The 17,890-nt window shown below is 40.7% G+C and overlaps 2 protein-coding genes across 5 annotated transcripts; one reads left to right on the forward strand and one right to left on the reverse strand.

Annotated features, from left to right (window-relative positions):
* Positions 1 to 1,627: 1,627 nt before the first annotated feature.
* LOC309715408 (ras-related protein Rab-39B-like) lies at positions 1,628 to 10,322 on the reverse strand. Of its 4 annotated transcripts, XM_082548498.1 has the most exons (6): positions 10,230 to 10,322; positions 8,686 to 9,096; positions 7,653 to 7,885; positions 5,508 to 5,778; positions 4,924 to 5,099; positions 1,628 to 1,713 (listed from the first exon to the last, which is right to left on the reverse strand). In XM_082548498.1, the coding sequence occupies exons 3-5, from the start codon at positions 7,865 to 7,867 to the stop codon at positions 4,944 to 4,946; spliced, it is 642 nt and encodes a 213-aa protein (XP_082404624.1). In that variant the 5' UTR covers positions 7,868 to 7,885; positions 8,686 to 9,096; positions 10,230 to 10,322; the 3' UTR covers positions 1,628 to 1,713; positions 4,924 to 4,943. The 4 variants fall into 4 exon arrangements, with proteins under 4 accessions (XP_082404624.1, XP_082404621.1, XP_082404623.1 ...); XM_082548495.1 differs by lacking the exon at positions 1,628 to 1,713 and having other exon boundaries at positions 4,041 to 5,099; XM_082548497.1 differs by lacking the exons at positions 1,628 to 1,713; positions 10,230 to 10,322 and adding an exon at positions 9,628 to 9,644 and having other exon boundaries at positions 4,041 to 5,099.
* On the forward strand, positions 10,318 to 16,872 carry rab38c (RAB38c, member of RAS oncogene family). Its single transcript, XM_082548499.1, has 4 exons — positions 10,318 to 10,652; positions 11,311 to 11,441; positions 12,981 to 13,118; positions 14,813 to 16,872. The coding sequence occupies exons 1-4, from the start codon at positions 10,460 to 10,462 to the stop codon at positions 14,972 to 14,974; spliced, it is 624 nt and encodes a 207-aa protein (XP_082404625.1). The 5' UTR covers positions 10,318 to 10,459; the 3' UTR covers positions 14,975 to 16,872.
* Positions 16,873 to 17,890: the final 1,018 nt, after the last annotated feature.

Raw genomic sequence — 17,890 nt, forward strand, 5'->3', positions numbered from 1 at the left:
GGTTCTCAGTTAAGACTGTGGGATGGCCAGCAGAGCCTCAGCTGAGCTTATGACTCGAAATACACTTTAAGAGTCAACTATAAAATATTTAATTAAATTCTAAAATTAACATTAACAGATAACCAATGAAGAGAAGCTAAAATGGGAATTAATAACCATTAATTCTGTTTTATCCATATTTAGGTGCAGGAAGCTCTGTGCCATGCTGAATTTAATGTCTTGGATACAGTCATTCAGTGCACTGACTTTAAGATTTTTACTGTGGTTAAAAGAAATGTATGAGTGAAAATGCTGTGCTATGCCCGCGGATGACATATACCAAGCTTCTTCCCGCAGGCGATACGGTCTCTCAATCACACCACCACACAGTCCTGACCCACACATACAGTTCTTACACACACACTGGACTTTCTGGACATTGTTTTCACTTCATTACTTAAATCACGCTGCTGTTATTGTGTATATATTTATTTATATTTCTTCATACATTCTTATATAGTTCTATATTGTGTATTTTGTTGTACAGTTATTTTATTTTCAACTTTAATTTATATATTTTATCTTATTCTTTCCCAGTTAAATTTACCCTTCATTCTAATTTGTGTTGTACAGTTATTTCCTTTTTAACCTTAATTTATATTCTATTCCTTCCTAGTAAAATTTACCCTTTTTAATTTTTCATATTTATTTCCTATCTTATTCATAGCCTTTTCCTTTTTTGTTTTCTTTAGGTCACGAGCAGTTGTCCAAGCATTTCACTGCATATCGTACTGTGTATGACTGTGTACGTGACAAATAAAAATTTGAATTTGAATTTTGAATTTGAAACCAAGGGTAACATGTACAAAGAAAGATGCCTGAGGACAGACCCCTGAGGTACCCCACACTTAACTTCCATTGATGGTGACATCACGTCCAAGTGACTACAGTAAAAGACCTTTCCTGTGAATAAGAATAAATCCACCTTAATATTGAACCAGAAATTTGAGATGCTTCAGAGAAATACAGCGATCCACAGTGTCAAACGCAGCACTCAAATCTAATAACACTAAAAGACAACTAATCAGCAGATCATTCAGCTCTCTGATTCCTTTCTGTTTAAAAAAGCAATCAACTGTTCAGCACCGATCATTTCTGATCTGTTGATCACATTTCTCCAGAAAAGGGTCCATGGTTGACATGAGCGGTTATTTGTGATACTGTTGCCATCCTACCAGCTTTAATAGCTCTCTGGCCGTTCTCCTCTGACCTTTGCTACTTAAAAAGGCATGCTCTCCCAGAGAGCTACCACTTACTGGACATTTCCTTTTCTTTGGATCATTCTCTGTAAACCCTAGAAATGGAAAATCCCAGCAAACTAGGAGATTCTGAAACACCAGCCTGTCTTTCTTCCCCATTCTGGTGTTCAGTTTCAACTTCAGCGGGTTGCCTTGAGCATGTCTACGTGCAAGTTGCTGCCACATGATTGGGCGATTGTTATCAAGCAACAAGAACAGGTGTACTTAATAAAGTTTCCAGTGAGTCGTCCTTACTTTAAGAGATTTAAATGCGACATTTTCCATCTTTTACTCCCCGGGAGGAATGTTTCGTTTTATTGCTTTGAAGTTGTGATAGATGTAGGGTTGCACTTACATTTTCCATACGACTGAATTTGAAAATCACAACAAAAATGTGGATTTTAACTTCTTTGTTTGTCTCACCTTTGGTAACAGGCTGAAAAAGAAAGAAAAAGGAACACATTTTGGCGAAGGAAGAGTCTTTTTTAAAATCTCTACACTATAAAAATGCATAAGAGCTGCTCCCTCCTCTCTTCTCGACACACTAAGGCTGCGCTCTAGTGGTCGCACACTGCAATGTGCCAATCTGGAAACAGTACAGCTATGAACCACTGTGGCAAAGCTGTGTGTAAGCTTGAAAACCTGCACAACAGCGAATCTCCAAAGAAAAACCTTTTCACTTCCAGGCATTTATTTCCAATGACGATCGAGGTGTATATAATGCCACAACAACATCAAACGACCAACCTTGTCAGGATTTGGTTACAAATAAATTATTCACACGTTTAGTGTAATGTGATATAAATGTGTTTCCCGCCACCTTACACTTCAGACGTCAGAGCTCAAAGGAATAACACACAGCTGAATGTATATGAAAGCCTGTTCGATGGTTAATGCCACCAAAAAAGTTAAATCTGTCAGTTTTTTTTCCTTTGTGCTGTGTTTCACATGCAGTTTTGTTTTATTTTTCACATCTCTCATCCATTCTGCTCCTACAGTGAAACAGTTACCTACAATATATCAAAGATTAAAAGGAAAAAGCCCTTTCTGTCTTTGGAAATTTTCAATTAAATGGACTGAGTGTATAAATGAATTTTAAACAGACTCCAAAGACTCGTACTGAGTAAGTACTGAATGAATTAAGAAGCAGTTCATAGGAAGAAATAGTGTTAAATGTATGTGTCAAACAATAATATTGAAGGAATCTAAAAATAAAATAACTATAAATGTTACTTTATCCATTTCAAATGTATGTTCATTATCTCATTACACTGATTTTTTCCCAATAATATCCCTTTTCATTACTCACGGATGTACACGCTGCATGCATGATGAAACAGACACGGCTCAATGGTCTGGTTTTTTTCCATCCAGATGGTTGCTTGTTTTTTTCCACTGTATTCTAATACACGCGAGTCACACAGTGAGGTGAGCCGCAAAGGCTGTGGGCTAGTCTGTTTCCTGTGTTTATTCACAGCACAAACCTCTGGGCGTTTGTTTAAGAGGGATGCTGTGAAAGCTACAGAGACGCCGTGAAATAAAATCTAATGTGGGATAAACTTAGATAAATTGGATTTTAAGGTCCCATCACTCAAAGAGTTTGGTGTCATTTTTCTGTCACAGGAACCAATTTCTGTTAAGCTTTAGCTGTCTGACAGATGGCCTCACGTTTGTCTCTTGAACATTTGGGTAACAGAGGAGTGCATAGTCGTCTCAAAGACTGCAAGGCGCCTGGTCCTGCAGCTTCAAAAAAAGAAAGAAGCACAGATCATCACCCCTCCACCACCGTGCTTCACAGCTGCTAAGAGTTGTTTGTGCTCACATGCTGTGGTTGGTTTGCTCAAAATGTGGAGCTGTGTATTATGGCCAAACATCACCACTTTGGTCTCGCCTGTAAAGGACATTGTCCCAGAAGTCTTGTGGTTTGTTCGGGTGCAGCTTTGCAAACTGAAGCTGTGCTGCCATGTTGTTTATAGTGAGACGAAGCTTTCTGCTGGAAACCCTTCCAAACAAACTATACTTGTTCAGTCTTTTTCTAAGCTTACTTTCATGAATTTTAACATTGATTTTTTTCTCTGAGCATTGTACAGTCTGACCCTGGGGTAGATTTGCTGTGGTCTCCATTCACCTAAATGTTTTGCACTTGTGAAAACATTCAGGTGGGATGACAGACTTCAAATTGTTTGTAATGCTCACAAGGAGGCCATCTGATTGTTGGACTTTTCTCTGTTTTCTCTGTATTATTGTCCTTACCTTATAAAATAAAGCACCTTGAGGCAACTGTTGTTGTGATTTGGTGCTATATCAATGAAATTGAATTGGAGTGATCTTATAACTCTTTCCAGGGCAGCAACAAGTGATTTTATAAGTTCATTGCTGATGCTTTTTGTCCTTGGCATTGTATTACCTTGTACCTGAATGCTCCAGATCTGCAAACTATCAAAACATGTGCTTTAATAGTGGTGCTTATACCAGCTGATGACCAATTAATCAGGGCATTTTAATGAGAACTCCTTGCTGCTACTTACCTTGTTAATTCCTGTGGAAGCAGTAAATGTGTACTTTGCTTTTCCACACACTGCATCTGCATTTTTGTTTAATGTTTGCTGATAAATAAATGTTTTTGGATTACCTGAGGTTGATTTTTTTGTTAGTTTTAGCCTCATTTTAGGGGCTTTAAGGGACCAGTTGATTTTTTAGTAACATCCTGACACACAAAACCTTAGAAATGAAAGGAAGCTTCACTTTCTTTTTACTGTGACTTTATATTTATTTCAAATTGAACACTATGGGGATCTATACAAAAGGCTTTTGGACAGTTTCTCACCTGTTCTCACCAGTAACCCAACACGGAGCAGTAAACGTGAACTGAGAACTTGCCATATCGATCAAGTCGTCAAGGCTAAAATAAGCAGCTACAGTAACGTTTTTCTTCCAGCAAAGAACAAATGTACCATTAATCATTTTCACAGTGCAAACTCGTTCCTCCGCGTTCAGGTGAACAAACGAGACATCTGAAACTTTGGTTCGCTTGGAGTTCACCGACCTCCACCTTCTTTATGCGTTAAGCCACTCAGATTTGTAGTGCAGGCGTACAATCAGTCGGCGAGGCTTTCTGCCTCCTCTCTCCAGCCGAATATAGTCCACAACGGGCTGCGGTATATTCAGAGGCATTTCCAGAAAAAAGGAAGAGGCGTGGCTCAGTCGTGGCATCGCGGATTCATCAAATTAAAGTCACACAAGAGTATAAATACACTACACTGATAGTCTTTTATACATGTGCAGCTAGAGAAACGGAACTGGCCACTGGAGTATAACTGTACACATCAGGAAAGGCCAAAGGTGGAGTAAAGCTTAAGTGTCAGTAGCAGCTGCAAAGACAGCAGGATGACTAGAGTTACACGCATGCACACAGAAAGATGAAGTGGCAGGATGCTTCTTGTGCTTCTACACCTGTTGGGAACATCAACAAAGTGCCCCAAGTTTGAGCCTTAAACAGGCAATTGAATGTTAAAATAACGTCTATATGAATAAGTATGTAACTGAGCAGGGGAAACATTAAAGTCCCCTAAAACTGGCCTGAGAGCAGCCATGGCAAAAAAGATCTTGTACATATGGAGTCCACTGAAGTATTACCACCTCTCACCCTAACGTGCTGCAGCCGAATCAGCAGTAGCACTGCCGGCTGCTCTTGGTGACCTCCTCAGAGGAGTGGACGGTGTTGGGAACAAATCCGCTCTTGACGCCCTCCCAGCCGTCCTGGATCTTGATGTCCCCGTTGCGCACCAGCTCAAAGATGTCCTTCGTCAGATCCACAAACGCCTGGAGGAGGAATCACGAGCAGGCTCAGCAACAGAGATTATGTTTTATTCTGATCATTAATTCTTAAAATAACTGCAAAAATGTCAATATATGCTGCTTATAGCATATTAGGATTATGCATCTTTAAGTCTAAGAGAACCAACATTTTCATGAGGAGTTTTGCATTGAATATTTCAAATTGTTGTCACTTATTTCACCATCACTGCTTACTTTTAATAAAAGTACCTCTTTTTGTTTTAGACACCCTGCATGCAGACGGCAGAGAGAGACAGTCTTCTTCGTGCTCCTGTAGTTATTTATACCACCCATATTATTGTTGCAAAGCAGAACCTTTCTTATAATATCCCACTTTTTCAATTAAAAAAAAAGATGAACTACATATGGAATAAAAACAAACAAAAACTACACCTTCTCCACATTGATGGCCTCCCGTGCAGAGGTCTCCACATAGCGCATCCCGTAGGCCCCCGCCAGCTTCTCCGCCTCCTGCTGAGTCACCTGACGCTGGGCTTCCAGGTCACACTTGTGGCCGACCAGCAGGAAGATGATGCTGTGCGGCTGGACGTGGCTCTGCGCCTCCTCCAGCCAGTTGTGGACGTTTTGAAAGGAGCGGCGGTTTGTGATGTCAAAGAGCAAGAGGCCACCCACTGAGTTGCGGTAGTAGGCTCTGGTGATTGACCTGCACAGAAAGAGGTGTGCAGGAATGCAGACGTGAATAACTGGCAGAAGACCACACCCACAGTGGAAAAAAAGGGTCCCCTACAAATGAACAAGTTGCATCTGTTTGAGTAGTTTTTGCTAAAAAAAAAACTACCGTTATACAATTTGTACCGATTTTTTGTTCTTTTCTTTCTTTTGCAGATGAATACAGGTGAACCTCTGTCCGTCCTTATTTCTGACACATTTGGTCACTGTCATGGCGGAAGACCCATCCATGACCCATCTTTGGTGTTTTGGCTGAGAGAAGGAGGTTCTCATCCAAGATTCTGGTCTTTAAATCAGTGACGTTGTCCTGTACCCTTAGCAGAAAAATGTTTCCACCTCTGTGCTTGCTAGTGGGGATGGTATTCTTTGAATCATACTCAACATCTCTCTTCATCCAAACACGAAGGGTAACGTTGATGCCAAAGACCACCTGATCACATCACTTTCTCCTAAGCCTTCTCTCAATCATTTGTTCACCGGCAAACTTAGCACGGGCCTGTAAACGTGACTTCTAAAGCAAATTTTTGTGAGGCTGCAAAAGGTCAGTCCATCATGACACAGTTCAGCGACATGCAAACCAATTATATAACATTCATTGAATGTGTTTTATCTGGATTTTGTATTGATATTCTGTGTCTCGACATTAAAAACTACAATAAAAATTAGAGACTGTTCATTTCTTTGTAAGTGAAAAAACTCACAAATTCAGCAGGGGATCAACTAATTATTTCCCCCATTTTTTTTTTAATGTTTTCTTTTAAAAATACACTCTGATTTCCATGTTTACACAATATCAGCATGAATCAAAAAGCTGGCAGCTGGGAAGGTAGGCCATACTGTTATATACAACTCTTTCCAGCTTCTTCAACATGTGATTAGCATCAGGTTGAAAAAAATCTACTTTTTAATATTTTATTTGTATTTTGTGGACTGTTTTCATTTGGCTGCAAGTTTTAATATTTTATATCGTTTAATTTACATATTTAAAAGTGACCCCTTTAAAAAAAAACATAGTCATGACTTCATGAATTGTTTTTTTCCCCATGATTGCCAAATCATTAAAAATGTGAATTCTGAACCCAGTAAAGGATTAGACTGGAGATATTCTGGGTTTTTGGTTTGTTTGGTTTTTGTTTGTTTGTTTGTTTGTTTGTTTGTTTGTTTTTTAATTATTATTTTTCTTTCCAAACATGCAGAGCTACCCGCTGTGGCGACCACTTTTTGAATAAGGGAGCTGCCAAAAGTAGATTATTTTTATTTCGAGACCAGCAAAAGACCCAAACCAGCCTCAGGGAAACACAAGCTGGTGTACTGCCTGTGCCAGTCCTGAGCTGGATTAATGGAAGTGTTGCATCAGGAGGGGCAACCGGCATAAGATTTGTGCCAAATAAAACATGCGGATCCATCTGCTGCGGCGACCCCTTTGGGAAATAAAGGAGCAGCTGAAAGTCCCCCCCCCCCACTGTGATCCAATCCAACCAAAAGAGCAAAGTTTGTGGCTTCCCTATCCTCTCTCTGACTCTTATTATGATATTAAAATGATCACAAATATAAACTTTAATTTTCAAATGAGGTTAAACAGCTTAATTACCCATCTGGTTGAGATAGTTTTCACCTAACAAACTTTTAGTTTAGTGTTAACAGCAGATGGACAGAGAACTCATGCAGTAATGTTAATGAAGGAAAATGTCAAAACATGTCATCTTAACGTGGCCTAACTGAGCTTTAATGCCCATCTGACGGAAGCATGTGTAGTGTGTGCTTTTGAAGTATGAGGAGAGTCTTGTTTATAGTCCAAAATCTAGTTTTTGTGGACACATGAGAAAGAAATCAGGAGTCTGTCTTTACCTGAACCTCTCCTGTCCTGCCGTGTCCCAGATCTGAAGTTTGATTCTTTTCCCCGGCTCGATCTCCACAAGACGGGAGAAGAAGTCCACCCCGACGGTCGGGTCTGACACCTGTGCGAAGCGGCCCTCAGTGAACCTCCGGATCAGGCATGACTTGCCGACTGTGGAGTCTCCGATGACTATCAGACGAAACTGGTAAAGCCATATAGTCTCCATTTCTCATTGAAATAAGTTCTGCAAGACAAAAAAACCCCACTCACTTAGTCAGGGTCACCCACAGTAAGCCCAATACTGAGACTAAAACGAGACTCTTAAAAAGATGAAATGAGAAACCTCTCCTCACAAAACCAAATATTTTACATCATCTAATGGAAGGATTTTTGTAAATATAAAATCGAAAACATCAATTAAAATCCTGCTGTTCATGTCTTCAAATTTGGATCCTTCAAAGGGGATGGAAACAGCTGTAGATTAAACATCAGACTTTAAAGCTTCCACAAGCCCCTCCGTCTTTTTCAGAAAAAGAAGATCTGCTTAAATGAGTTTAAACAGATCAAACATTACATTTAATCCAGAGATTGTGCTGACTAGAAGGATATTTTTTGGGATTATGGCTTTCCTCTAAACATGGGAATAATAGGCTCATAGCGTCTCAGCAGTGGCCATGTGATTTACAGATGGGTGATCTAATTTGAAAGAGGGAGGGGGAGGCCACTCCTCTCCAACTCAATAAACAGTGGCGTAGTCAGCCCCCATGTGGATAGCAGAGTGGTTGTTATAGAGCAATAACACACAATGAGGCCTTGAATAAAGCCAGAATTCAGGTTTAATATAGTTGCTTAAAAATCACCATAGATAGGAAGAAGGCGTCCTGTGCTACTAATGATGCAACGAACAAACTATATGGTTCTTTATTTAATTTTTTTTGTTTTGATCACAAGGCCCAACCCTCTTAGCTCAATGAGCATTCTCTACTTAGTTAATTATTTTTCTGGACAACAATTAAATTAAACAACTAATAAAGTGTGACCTACCTCAATTTCAGAGCTCAGTACTTGAAAAAAAGAAACCCCATATTGATGATTATGTTTCCAAAAAAGAAGAAAAAAATGACCCCTAATCTAGCACTGGTTCTGTTGTTGCTTACAGAAAACCCCAGGCGGTAACATACAGAGCATTAGCAGGGCCTCCGGTGCAGCATCGCTTTGTGAGCCGGTTTAAAGGGTGAAAACGGGGTGAGCGGTGTTTGGCCCGACAGGTGATCCGATCTGCTGGCTCATTACAGCGGGGCTGTTGATATTTCCGCGATGATCCGCTGATGAAATGGCAGCAGAACACAGCAGCAGCATCGCACTCACGTCTCTTCCTCGCCCTCATCAGTACCATTACCGTAATGGCGCGCACAGCAGCGCAGCAGCAGATTCCCGGGGCGATGCATTCACGTGCTATACGGAAGAAAAAAAAAACGGTAAATAAGAAACGAACACACATGAGATTGTTTCATATCAGTACTTACTACTTACAAAAATATATTTATAATTTTTTTCCCCTAGACCTCCAGGGTGACAGCGAATGATCAGCCAGTGGAAAACAACTAAACTTATTCTATTTGCTCTTGTACTATAAGTACAATATTTGCTGGAGTATTTTCATTTTAACCTACTATGTACTTCTATAAAGAAAATGTATTTTCTTTTGTTAAACTGCATTTCAGTACACTAAAAATAAGTATATGCAGTATAACCACTATTACTCTTCTGCACATGTCCAAAAATTGCCTCCTTAACTTTGCCTCCTCTTCTCTCCAGAGCACACCTCCACCTCTCCAGCCTCGCTTCCACCCTCTTCCTACTCTCACTACAGATTACAATGTTGTCTGCAAAACATCATAGTCCACCCCCACCCTGAACCCATCTGACTTTCCCACCAGTCCACCACCACTCTCCTCATACATGACCTGCACCACCCTCACATACCTCTGTTATCCCTGACTTCATCATGAAGTACCACATTCCAACTCCTTCTGTACTTCTCATATCAACACTCACAAAACAAAAATGGCACCTGCAGTGCTCTTTCTCAGCATGGAGCACTGATCGTTCTTAGGTAAAGACTAAAGCGCATTTGCACGTTTTATTTGATCTTATTCATTGATATTGAAAACTCCATTCAGTTCAGAAGTAAAGTCCAACACATTAGCCTGAAATCAAGTTTGGATTCTTTGATTTGCATTTGGTTTTCGGGTCCATTACAATAACGGTGCTGTCTGACTTTAGCCATGATGGACACTCCGTGCAATCACGATGTAGGGCTACAGAAATGATTTAGTCATGAAAACATTTATTGCTGCTTTTTAAATAGTAAAACAATCTAATATTTGCGAACTTCAGCTTAAATCGATCATTTTTTTCTAATTGAAAACATCCAAAGACGTCATCGATCCATTTTACACAACTTTCTGACATTTAAATGACAGATATTAATTTGTTATTTGCAGAGTCGCTTTATTCGAATATTTTAAAGACATCAGATGGAATTTAAAATGAAGCTTATGTTTACGAGGAGTGTGTGAACGCACCATGAGTTTTCTGCTGAAGTTTGCAGTTTGCTCTGAAGTAAGCGAACTCACGCTGTCCTTATTTTATTTAGACTGTTGGACTCCGGTGATTGCAGACGATAGAAGATCACGTGATAATATTTCGGTTCGCAGCAGGACGGAAGGAAATGCCTTTACTGTAGGTGCTCTGTGGTTTTGATGTGTCTCAGCATCCTTCGGAAAGTTTTCATAATATCACCGAGCCTGCAGCCATGCAGCAGGAGCTTCTTTTCAAAGTCCTGGTCATCGGAGACTTAGGAGTAGGGAAGACGTCCATAATCAAGCGGTATGTGCATCAGATCTTCTCCCAGCACTACCGAGCCACCATTGGGGTGGACTTCGCCCTGAAGGTGTTGCAGTGGGACAGTAACACTGTGATCCGGCTACAGCTGTGGGATATTGCAGGTCTGTCAAACTTTAACGACCCACTGGTTTAAGGCTTATATATATCAGGTGATACAACGGTGTGTGTGTGTGTGTGTGTGTGTGTGTGTGTGTGTGTGTGTGTGTGTGTGTGTGTGTGTGTGTGTGTGTGTGTGTTGGGGTTTTTGGGAACAAGAACCATTTGTTTCACCATCAGCAGCCGTGAAAGCTGCTTCTGGAAGGAAAGGCGCTTTGCAAATTCACTTGAGAGGATATTTAGAGGAGAGTTAGAACATAAATATCTTCATCTTAATCTAACTCAAGTCTTTTTGTAGTGTCATAAATAAGAGGATAGCACTTTTTTTATTTAAGAAGTGAAAGGCAGAAGAAAAACAAAGAAAAGAAAAGCAGATTTTCCACCCAGTAAGTGTGTGTGTGTGTGTGTGTGTGTGTGTGTGTGTGTGTGTGTGTGTGTGTGTGTTGCATGCCTGGGTCACTCCCTGCCGTTTGGTGCCTGGTTGAGGAATGTAGATCCCATGCTCATAATATCAGGCACATGATGGCAGTTGCTGGAGACTAAACACACACACAGAGCTCCATACCTGGCACTCATAAACCATGACGTGACTTGATTTAATTTGATGGACTTGAAAGCAGTCTTTGTATGTGCGTGTGTCTGATTGATGGTGTCTCATCCCAGGACAGGAGCGGTATGGGAACATGACTCGTGTCTATTACCGGGAGGCGGTGGGAGCACTGGTGGTGTTTGACGTGACGAGGGCCTCCACGTTCGACGCCGTGCTGAAGTGGAAGGATGACCTAGACTCCAAGGTCAGATGGCTGAACCTGCAGAAGCATAAAGCTGGGCTTTTCTGGCTTCACCGTCATTCTCTCTGTCTTTTTTTTTTTACCCACACGTGACTGATCGCATGGTGGTTAGTGCTGTTGCCTGAGTTCAATTCCACCATCGGGTCGGGGTCTTTTTGTGTGGAGTTTGCATGTTCTCCCTGTATTTGCGTGGGTTCTCTCTGGGTACTCCGGCTTCTGCCCACAGTCCAAAGACATGCACTTTGTGTGGATAGGTTAATTGAAAAATCTAAATTGCCCATAGGTGTGAATGTGCGAGTGAATGCGAATGGTTGTTTGTCTCTGTGTGTTAGCCCTGCGACAGACTGGCGACCTGTCCAGGGTGTACCTCGCCTCTCGCCCTATGACAGCTGGGATAGGCTCTAGCACCCCCATGACCCTGAAAAGGATAAGCGGAAGCAAATGGATGGATGGTTGGTGACTGATCGCAACTAAAGAGAGAGAAAGAGTTTTTGGCCCCTCCATTCATCTGTTTTCTTAAATGTTTATGCAGTTCGGGGTCACGGAGGGGCTGGAGCCTATCCCAGCTGTCACTGGATGAAGGGCAGAGTGCACCCTGCACAGCTTGCCAGTCTATCACAGCACCCCACTGACTCAAAACCTCTGTTATTTTCTTTGCAGTATTTCAGTGTTTTTTCTCCTTCTCACAGGGATCCAGCAGCATTTCCCATAAAAGGCAAAAACCTCAGGTTGCTACATTTACCCACATGTTTTCTCCTTTTTACCCCTGCATCACTTCTAGTGTTGTTTTTGGGATCTTGCATTGGGAGCTATAGTTGCATTAGTGCAGTGAAAGTTGGAAAAAAAAGCCCAACAGATCACAATCGTGCTCTTGGTTGATATTCAGGTTGAAGGGTCCTCATTTTTATACAACAGAGGAGCGAACAAAGCAGAGCAGAGGCGACTCAGCAGATGATCTGAAAGACGATTTTGGGCAAATTTAAATCAGGTTTTTGCTTTTTTTTATGGGAGTAGTCATGCACATTTATGATCTCCTTTTGTATATGTGGAAAATTATCAGTCATTGTTCAAATGTAGATTAATGCCACGGGCTTTTGAAAAACCTTGCACTTTGATGTGCATGAAATGGCAGAAAATGAAGAAGCAGAACTTGAAAGGGAAATAAAATGTACAACTTATTTTTTGCAGACTGTTGCATGAAAAGCGCGTAAAGGGGAGCATTTTTGGACAGAGACATCATAAAAGATGTGAGAGGATTTCAGAGGGTGAACATGCACCTCTGAAAAAGCTTCCTGACACTTTAAAGCAGACAAAAACCACTCCATGATGAGAACAAGCGAAAATTAGCACTCTAGTCTCTTCAGCTCGTATAGTTGTCAGTAATACTTTGTTATTGGTTTGCTTTTGTGATAAAATGTCTTTACAGAGAGACTACAGGGCACACTGATATTTTTCTGTTTGTGTGCTTTAAGGTAAGACAGGGCCATTTAACAATTTATTTAAAAAATAATGTGATCCAGCTCAACTTTCTTCTGTCCAAAGGTGACACTGAACCATGGGAGGCCAGTTCCAGCTGTACTCTTGGCCAACAAGTCAGACCAGCTGGTTTCCCAGCAGCCCAAACTCGACGTCTTTTGTAGGGAGAACGGCTTCGTCGGATGGTTTGAGACTTCTGCAAAGGTGTGAGAGAGGAGACCCACGTGGCTTTTGATGCAATCTCTGCAACAAGCTGTAGATTTTCTTAGACAGATCGTTGAGTACACCAAAGATTTCTGTGCAAATTGTTAAAGCTTAGAGGTCTTTCTTTGACTACCCAAATGATAACTCTGTGCCATACAAGCAAGGCCCAAAATCGGGTTATATTTGCATATTTGGGGGGAAACTGGAGCAGTGTTATTTCAACAGAAGCTTCCTGTAAAAACAAACGATTCAAAAAATGTTTCATTCAAAGTCAGACAAGTTTATTTGCCGTCCTCTTGGGAGGCAAACAGAGGAATTCCAGCACTCTGGTGTGAACTAGACTCTTCTTTTTCTTCTCATTTAATGCCTTTCCAATGAGTTACACACAAGAGTGTGAGGTAAAGGCTGCGATGTAGTTACTGTACACAAAGGTTCATGTACATAAAGGGTGACTGACATGTGGGCAGTTTGAAAGAGAGCTGTAGATGTGTGACAAATGAAAGGAAAAGCCTGGACCGTTAAAGCCCTCAGTGAGGGGCTCTGATACAAAGTTATGCTGTGGGGGGCGTTTGGGTCCACAAATCAACACAACGCTGTCCTGATTGCCTTCATCCTACAATGAAACATGCTGCTCACACTTAGAAATCAAATAATATGACATCAGTCCCCTGCCAAGCATGCATTCCTAGTCCCAAAGAGTCTAGCTCTGCTCTAAATTAATGCGGTAATAGTAATTTTTTTTCTTGGCTAAATCACTATAGTAACCTATGGAGAATGCTTAACCTGGCCAGGAGCAATTTATGTGCAGCGTTTCAGTTTAAAATCAGCTGAAAGCGTCACATTTTCACTGATTCCAGTGCGCTTTAGGCGTTGTACAGATTCTGGGCTGAAGGAAAAAGGTTTATAAGTTGTACCTTACACCACTAAATGAGGCCCAGCTGTAAAGTCGAGTCGCATTCTCACAGGATTTTGCTGGCATTCAGTCGGTGATGCAGAAAATGAATGTTTACGCTCGGGCGTAGATGTGCCGCTATGTCTGATTTAAACTGCTGCGATGGCAGCTACTAGAACCCAAAATAGTAAACATTTATATTTGTTGGCTATTTATTTCTGAGAATACCTGTTAAACCAATGCAATTAATTGACTGCATCACTCTGAATAACCGCTGGTGTTTCAGAGCTTTAAGGTGCTGCCGTCACATTAGAAGTGAACGGCAGCACAGAGCGGTAATATAAATATAATAGAGTGAGATATTTTACCCCTTTGTGCGCTTTTGATGCTGGTAAATTCACAACATAAAGATAGCCTTATTTGCAGCAATGTTGCATTTTATTGCTATATTCTCTATAATTTTTAGAGATCACCTGTTCCTCTGATAATGTCTCTGATTGGAGGAGGCAGTGCTGAATTATTGTAGGGTCTTGACCTTACAATACAAAACAACTGCAAGCAACTGTTGTTGTGATTTAGTGCTATATAAATAAAACTGAATTGAATGTGTTGTCACTATATGAAAAGTAAGGAAAATTACAGCTTCTATAGGACTCATTCTGAGTTTAATATGAATGTGCGTCCATGGCAATCAATTCAGCTTCTCTTGAGATATTAAAATCTGTGTGTGTCCGCTGCACCGGTGTGGCTGTAAAGATTTCATCACAGCTGTCTTACTTTTTCTATTTTTTTTCTCACTCAGGAAAACACAAACATTGAGGAGGCAGCCCGCTGCTTGGTAGAGCACATTCTGAGAAACGAGGAGAGTCTAGTGACAGAGCGAGAACCTGGTTCGCTCATCCTGTCCGGATGCGCCACGACATCAAAGCAGCATCTTGGCTGCTCCTCGTGTTCAAAATGGTAATGTCTGACATCAACAGGCGACCAAGACGGGAAGGCCACGAGAAATGTTTGACTCAGGGACCGCTTTAAGAAAAATTCTGTCTCAGAGTGATAGATTTGATTTTAAAAACATCTTAAAAGTGTTTAAAGTCTTTGAAGTTCTGTGGGAATCAAAATGTGATTTTTATTACTTTATTTCTTTATCCATTTTTTTTTGTCCCTCCACACAAACTTTAACAATCTTAGAAATCAAAACACTAAAAAAAAGAAAAAAAAAGTTGGTACATGCAGTTTTTATTATTGGCACTTTCTCGCTTCTTTAACTTGCTTTGAATCGACAGTGTGACACTGATATTTGAACTGACGGCTCTCTGTGGCACTTTCGTTCTGACGCTGATGTAACATGAAAAATAATTCCAAACTTTGATTTTTTTTTTTGCCTGCAGTGTGAACACAGACACGAAAACATGAATCTTCCTTGCGTTATTTGCACTTTTCCTCGGCCTACGTTTCTATCTGTATTTAACCGCTCACTAAAAATGTCAACGTCATGAATACTGCATTGTGAGCTTGAGATACATAAAAGCAGCTGCTCAGCTTTGGATAACATATAGACTGGGAATTGGGAAAACAGCCTGACTCAGGGAGGGGCTTCATACTGTTCAACTCTGCTGCTTGAAGCACTAATACTGACCTCAACTCAGCTGGGACGAGAAGTCATATACAGTCTCTTTGCGTATGACTCGGTAGCATTAGCAGTTTATAGCAAGCACACTGTGTTGGCTATGTTTTTTTAATAGGATTTTCAAGAACCTACATCACTCTCTTTTGTATATGGATTTGAGTGAACATTTAATATTGGGTGGGCCACATGTGAGCGCCACACTCTTGGCTTCAGAAATAACTGCTGTATGGGAATGAAATCTCTTTGCAACAGCTATCGCCACCTAGTGGCTTCAGATAGAAGCAGGTTTAAGATACTTTCCTACTGACTTAATTTTTCCAACCCCAAAATTAGCTCAATGTTTTATATTGCCTATGGGGGCATTTGGTCTAATATCCACTGCCAAGCCAATGGATGTGGTGCATCAACAGTGCCTCTATGATAAGGCCCAGATATTTGAGGAGATAAGCCCAGAGCAGAGGTGGGCAATTAATTTTCCCACAGGAATCACATGAGAAGCTGGAACTGCTATGGAGGGCCACACTGATCAGCTTGTTGAGATATGAAATTAATACTGAGCAGAATTCAGCTCATCTTATTGGTGTGGGTGCAGTTTATCATGTGGCCCCTGTGGGAAAATTAATTGCCCACTGGTGGCCTAGAGGAATAATAATAATAATAACAATCATAACAAAGAATTTAGCCAACAATAACACTAAGTGGGATTTTTTTTGCTTTGCACCAATCTCGTTGAATATATTTTCCTTCTACACTGCATCGTGAGCTGATGAAGTGGAAAATCTGTTCTGGCACAGTGCTGAGGAAACTAAACAAGAATCCTTTGCAGTCAGGAACAAACAGAGAAGTATCGGGGACCCTGGAGGGGAGACAGTTTAGCAGATATGGCCACTAAAAAGACCATTCAATTAGCTGATAAGATACTAAAGACTGTTTCTGAATTCATTAATTAGAAACAGCTGTAAGAATAAAACAATTAAGACATCTGCGGGTCCTCCAGTGCTCTGCCTCTTCCTGATATACTGACGGATATTCAGTCAGCTGCTAATTTACATGTGTTGTCTGTATTTTAAATGTGGTTTCAGTGAAGAATCTCATTTTTGAAGTATTTCACTCTTAACTTTCACCATAAACTCTTGGCTCTGTTGTTCAAATGGGACATTTTCTTCAGCTTTAAAATCAACTTCTTGTCAGTCCAATAAAAAAATGTGGTATGTGCTCCTCCTCTTCTGCACAGACGCTTTTGTTGAGCTTGTCTTGTGTGTTATTTGAAGGTCCATGTTTTCAAATTAGGCATCTGTTTTATATTTTTCTTCACTGCCTTTGATGTGCAATAGCACTTAAGCCCTTAAGAATAGAGGCATTTGTCTGCACCCTCTGTGGACCAGACTATGTGTATATAGACATGTACTTCTGCATATGTTTTAAATGATGATCATTCAGGATTTTTGCCTCAACTACATGTCACTTAAATCAACACTCCTTCAAATGAACAATAATACTGAAAGAATTATCCAATTATTCTGTAGCTATTCATACAATGCATTTAGCTTTACTTTAAAGCAACGTTTCTCTTCCTACAGCTGCATGCTTCTGAGGATTTACAGTTGTTCTCTTGATGTCATTCTGAAATGAATAATCTTTAGGTTCTAGTTTGTTGGCAGGGAAAATTTGAGGTTGTTACTTTGCATTTTAAGGAAATGTTGATCAATATGTTTCAGTATTTTAGGCATTTTTTATACCAAGGTAAATAACTGAGCAGCAGATTAACTTTAAGATTGTGTATTTGTTGTACGGCTGTAGTCAAACGTTTACATTCAGCAATCATGGGCATGAATGTCATGGTAATTTGGGACTTTTAATGATTTCTTTGACCTGTTCTGTCCATGGTACAATGATTATGCAAGCATCCTCTACCAGACACTTTTGGTAGCCGTCAACGAGCTTCTGGCATAACTCTGGCGAGATATTTGACCACTCTTCTTGACAGAATTTGCAGACCTCGTTTAAATTGCTTGTTTTCCTGGCACAGGACTGGTCCATAGATTTTCTAGTGGTGTGAGGTCGGGGCTTTGGGAAAGTCATTCAAGAAGGGATCATTGTCCTCAATTTGAAGCTGATCATTGTGATCATGTTGGAAAATTCGGAGGTAGCTCCCCTTCTCCATTAAACCATCCACTTTGCGCAGTGTACCTGTACCACTGGCAGCTAAGCAGCCCCAGAGAATTATGCTACCACCACCAGCTTGACAGCTGG

Source organism: Aulonocara stuartgranti (genome assembly GCF_965226115.1).
Source record: "Aulonocara stuartgranti genome assembly, chromosome: 10".
NCBI classification, from domain to species: Eukaryota; Metazoa; Chordata; class Actinopteri; order Cichliformes; family Cichlidae; genus Aulonocara; species Aulonocara stuartgranti.

Bases quoted from the DNA above. Each gene is read 5' to 3' on its own strand.
- rab38c (XM_082548499.1), top strand. From the start codon at position 10,460: ATGCAGCAGGAGCTTCTTTTCAAAGTCCTGGTCATCGGAGACTTAGGA. The intron at 10,653-11,310 runs GTCTGTCAAACT...GTCTCATCCCAG, and splicing joins ACAGCTGTGGGATATTGCAG to GACAGGAGCGGTATGGGAAC. The intron at 11,442-12,980 runs GTCAGATGGCTG...TTCTGTCCAAAG, and splicing joins AGGATGACCTAGACTCCAAG to GTGACACTGAACCATGGGAG.
- LOC309715408 (XM_082548498.1), bottom strand. From the start codon at position 7,867: ATGGAGACTATATGGCTTTACCAGTTTCGTCTGATAGTCATCGGAGAC. The intron at 5,779-7,652 runs GTAAAGACAGAC...CTTTCTGTGCAG, and splicing joins GCAGGACAGGAGAGGTTCAG to GTCAATCACCAGAGCCTACT. The intron at 5,100-5,507 runs GTGTAGTTTTTG...TTCCTCCTCCAG, and splicing joins AGGCCATCAATGTGGAGAAG to GCGTTTGTGGATCTGACGAA.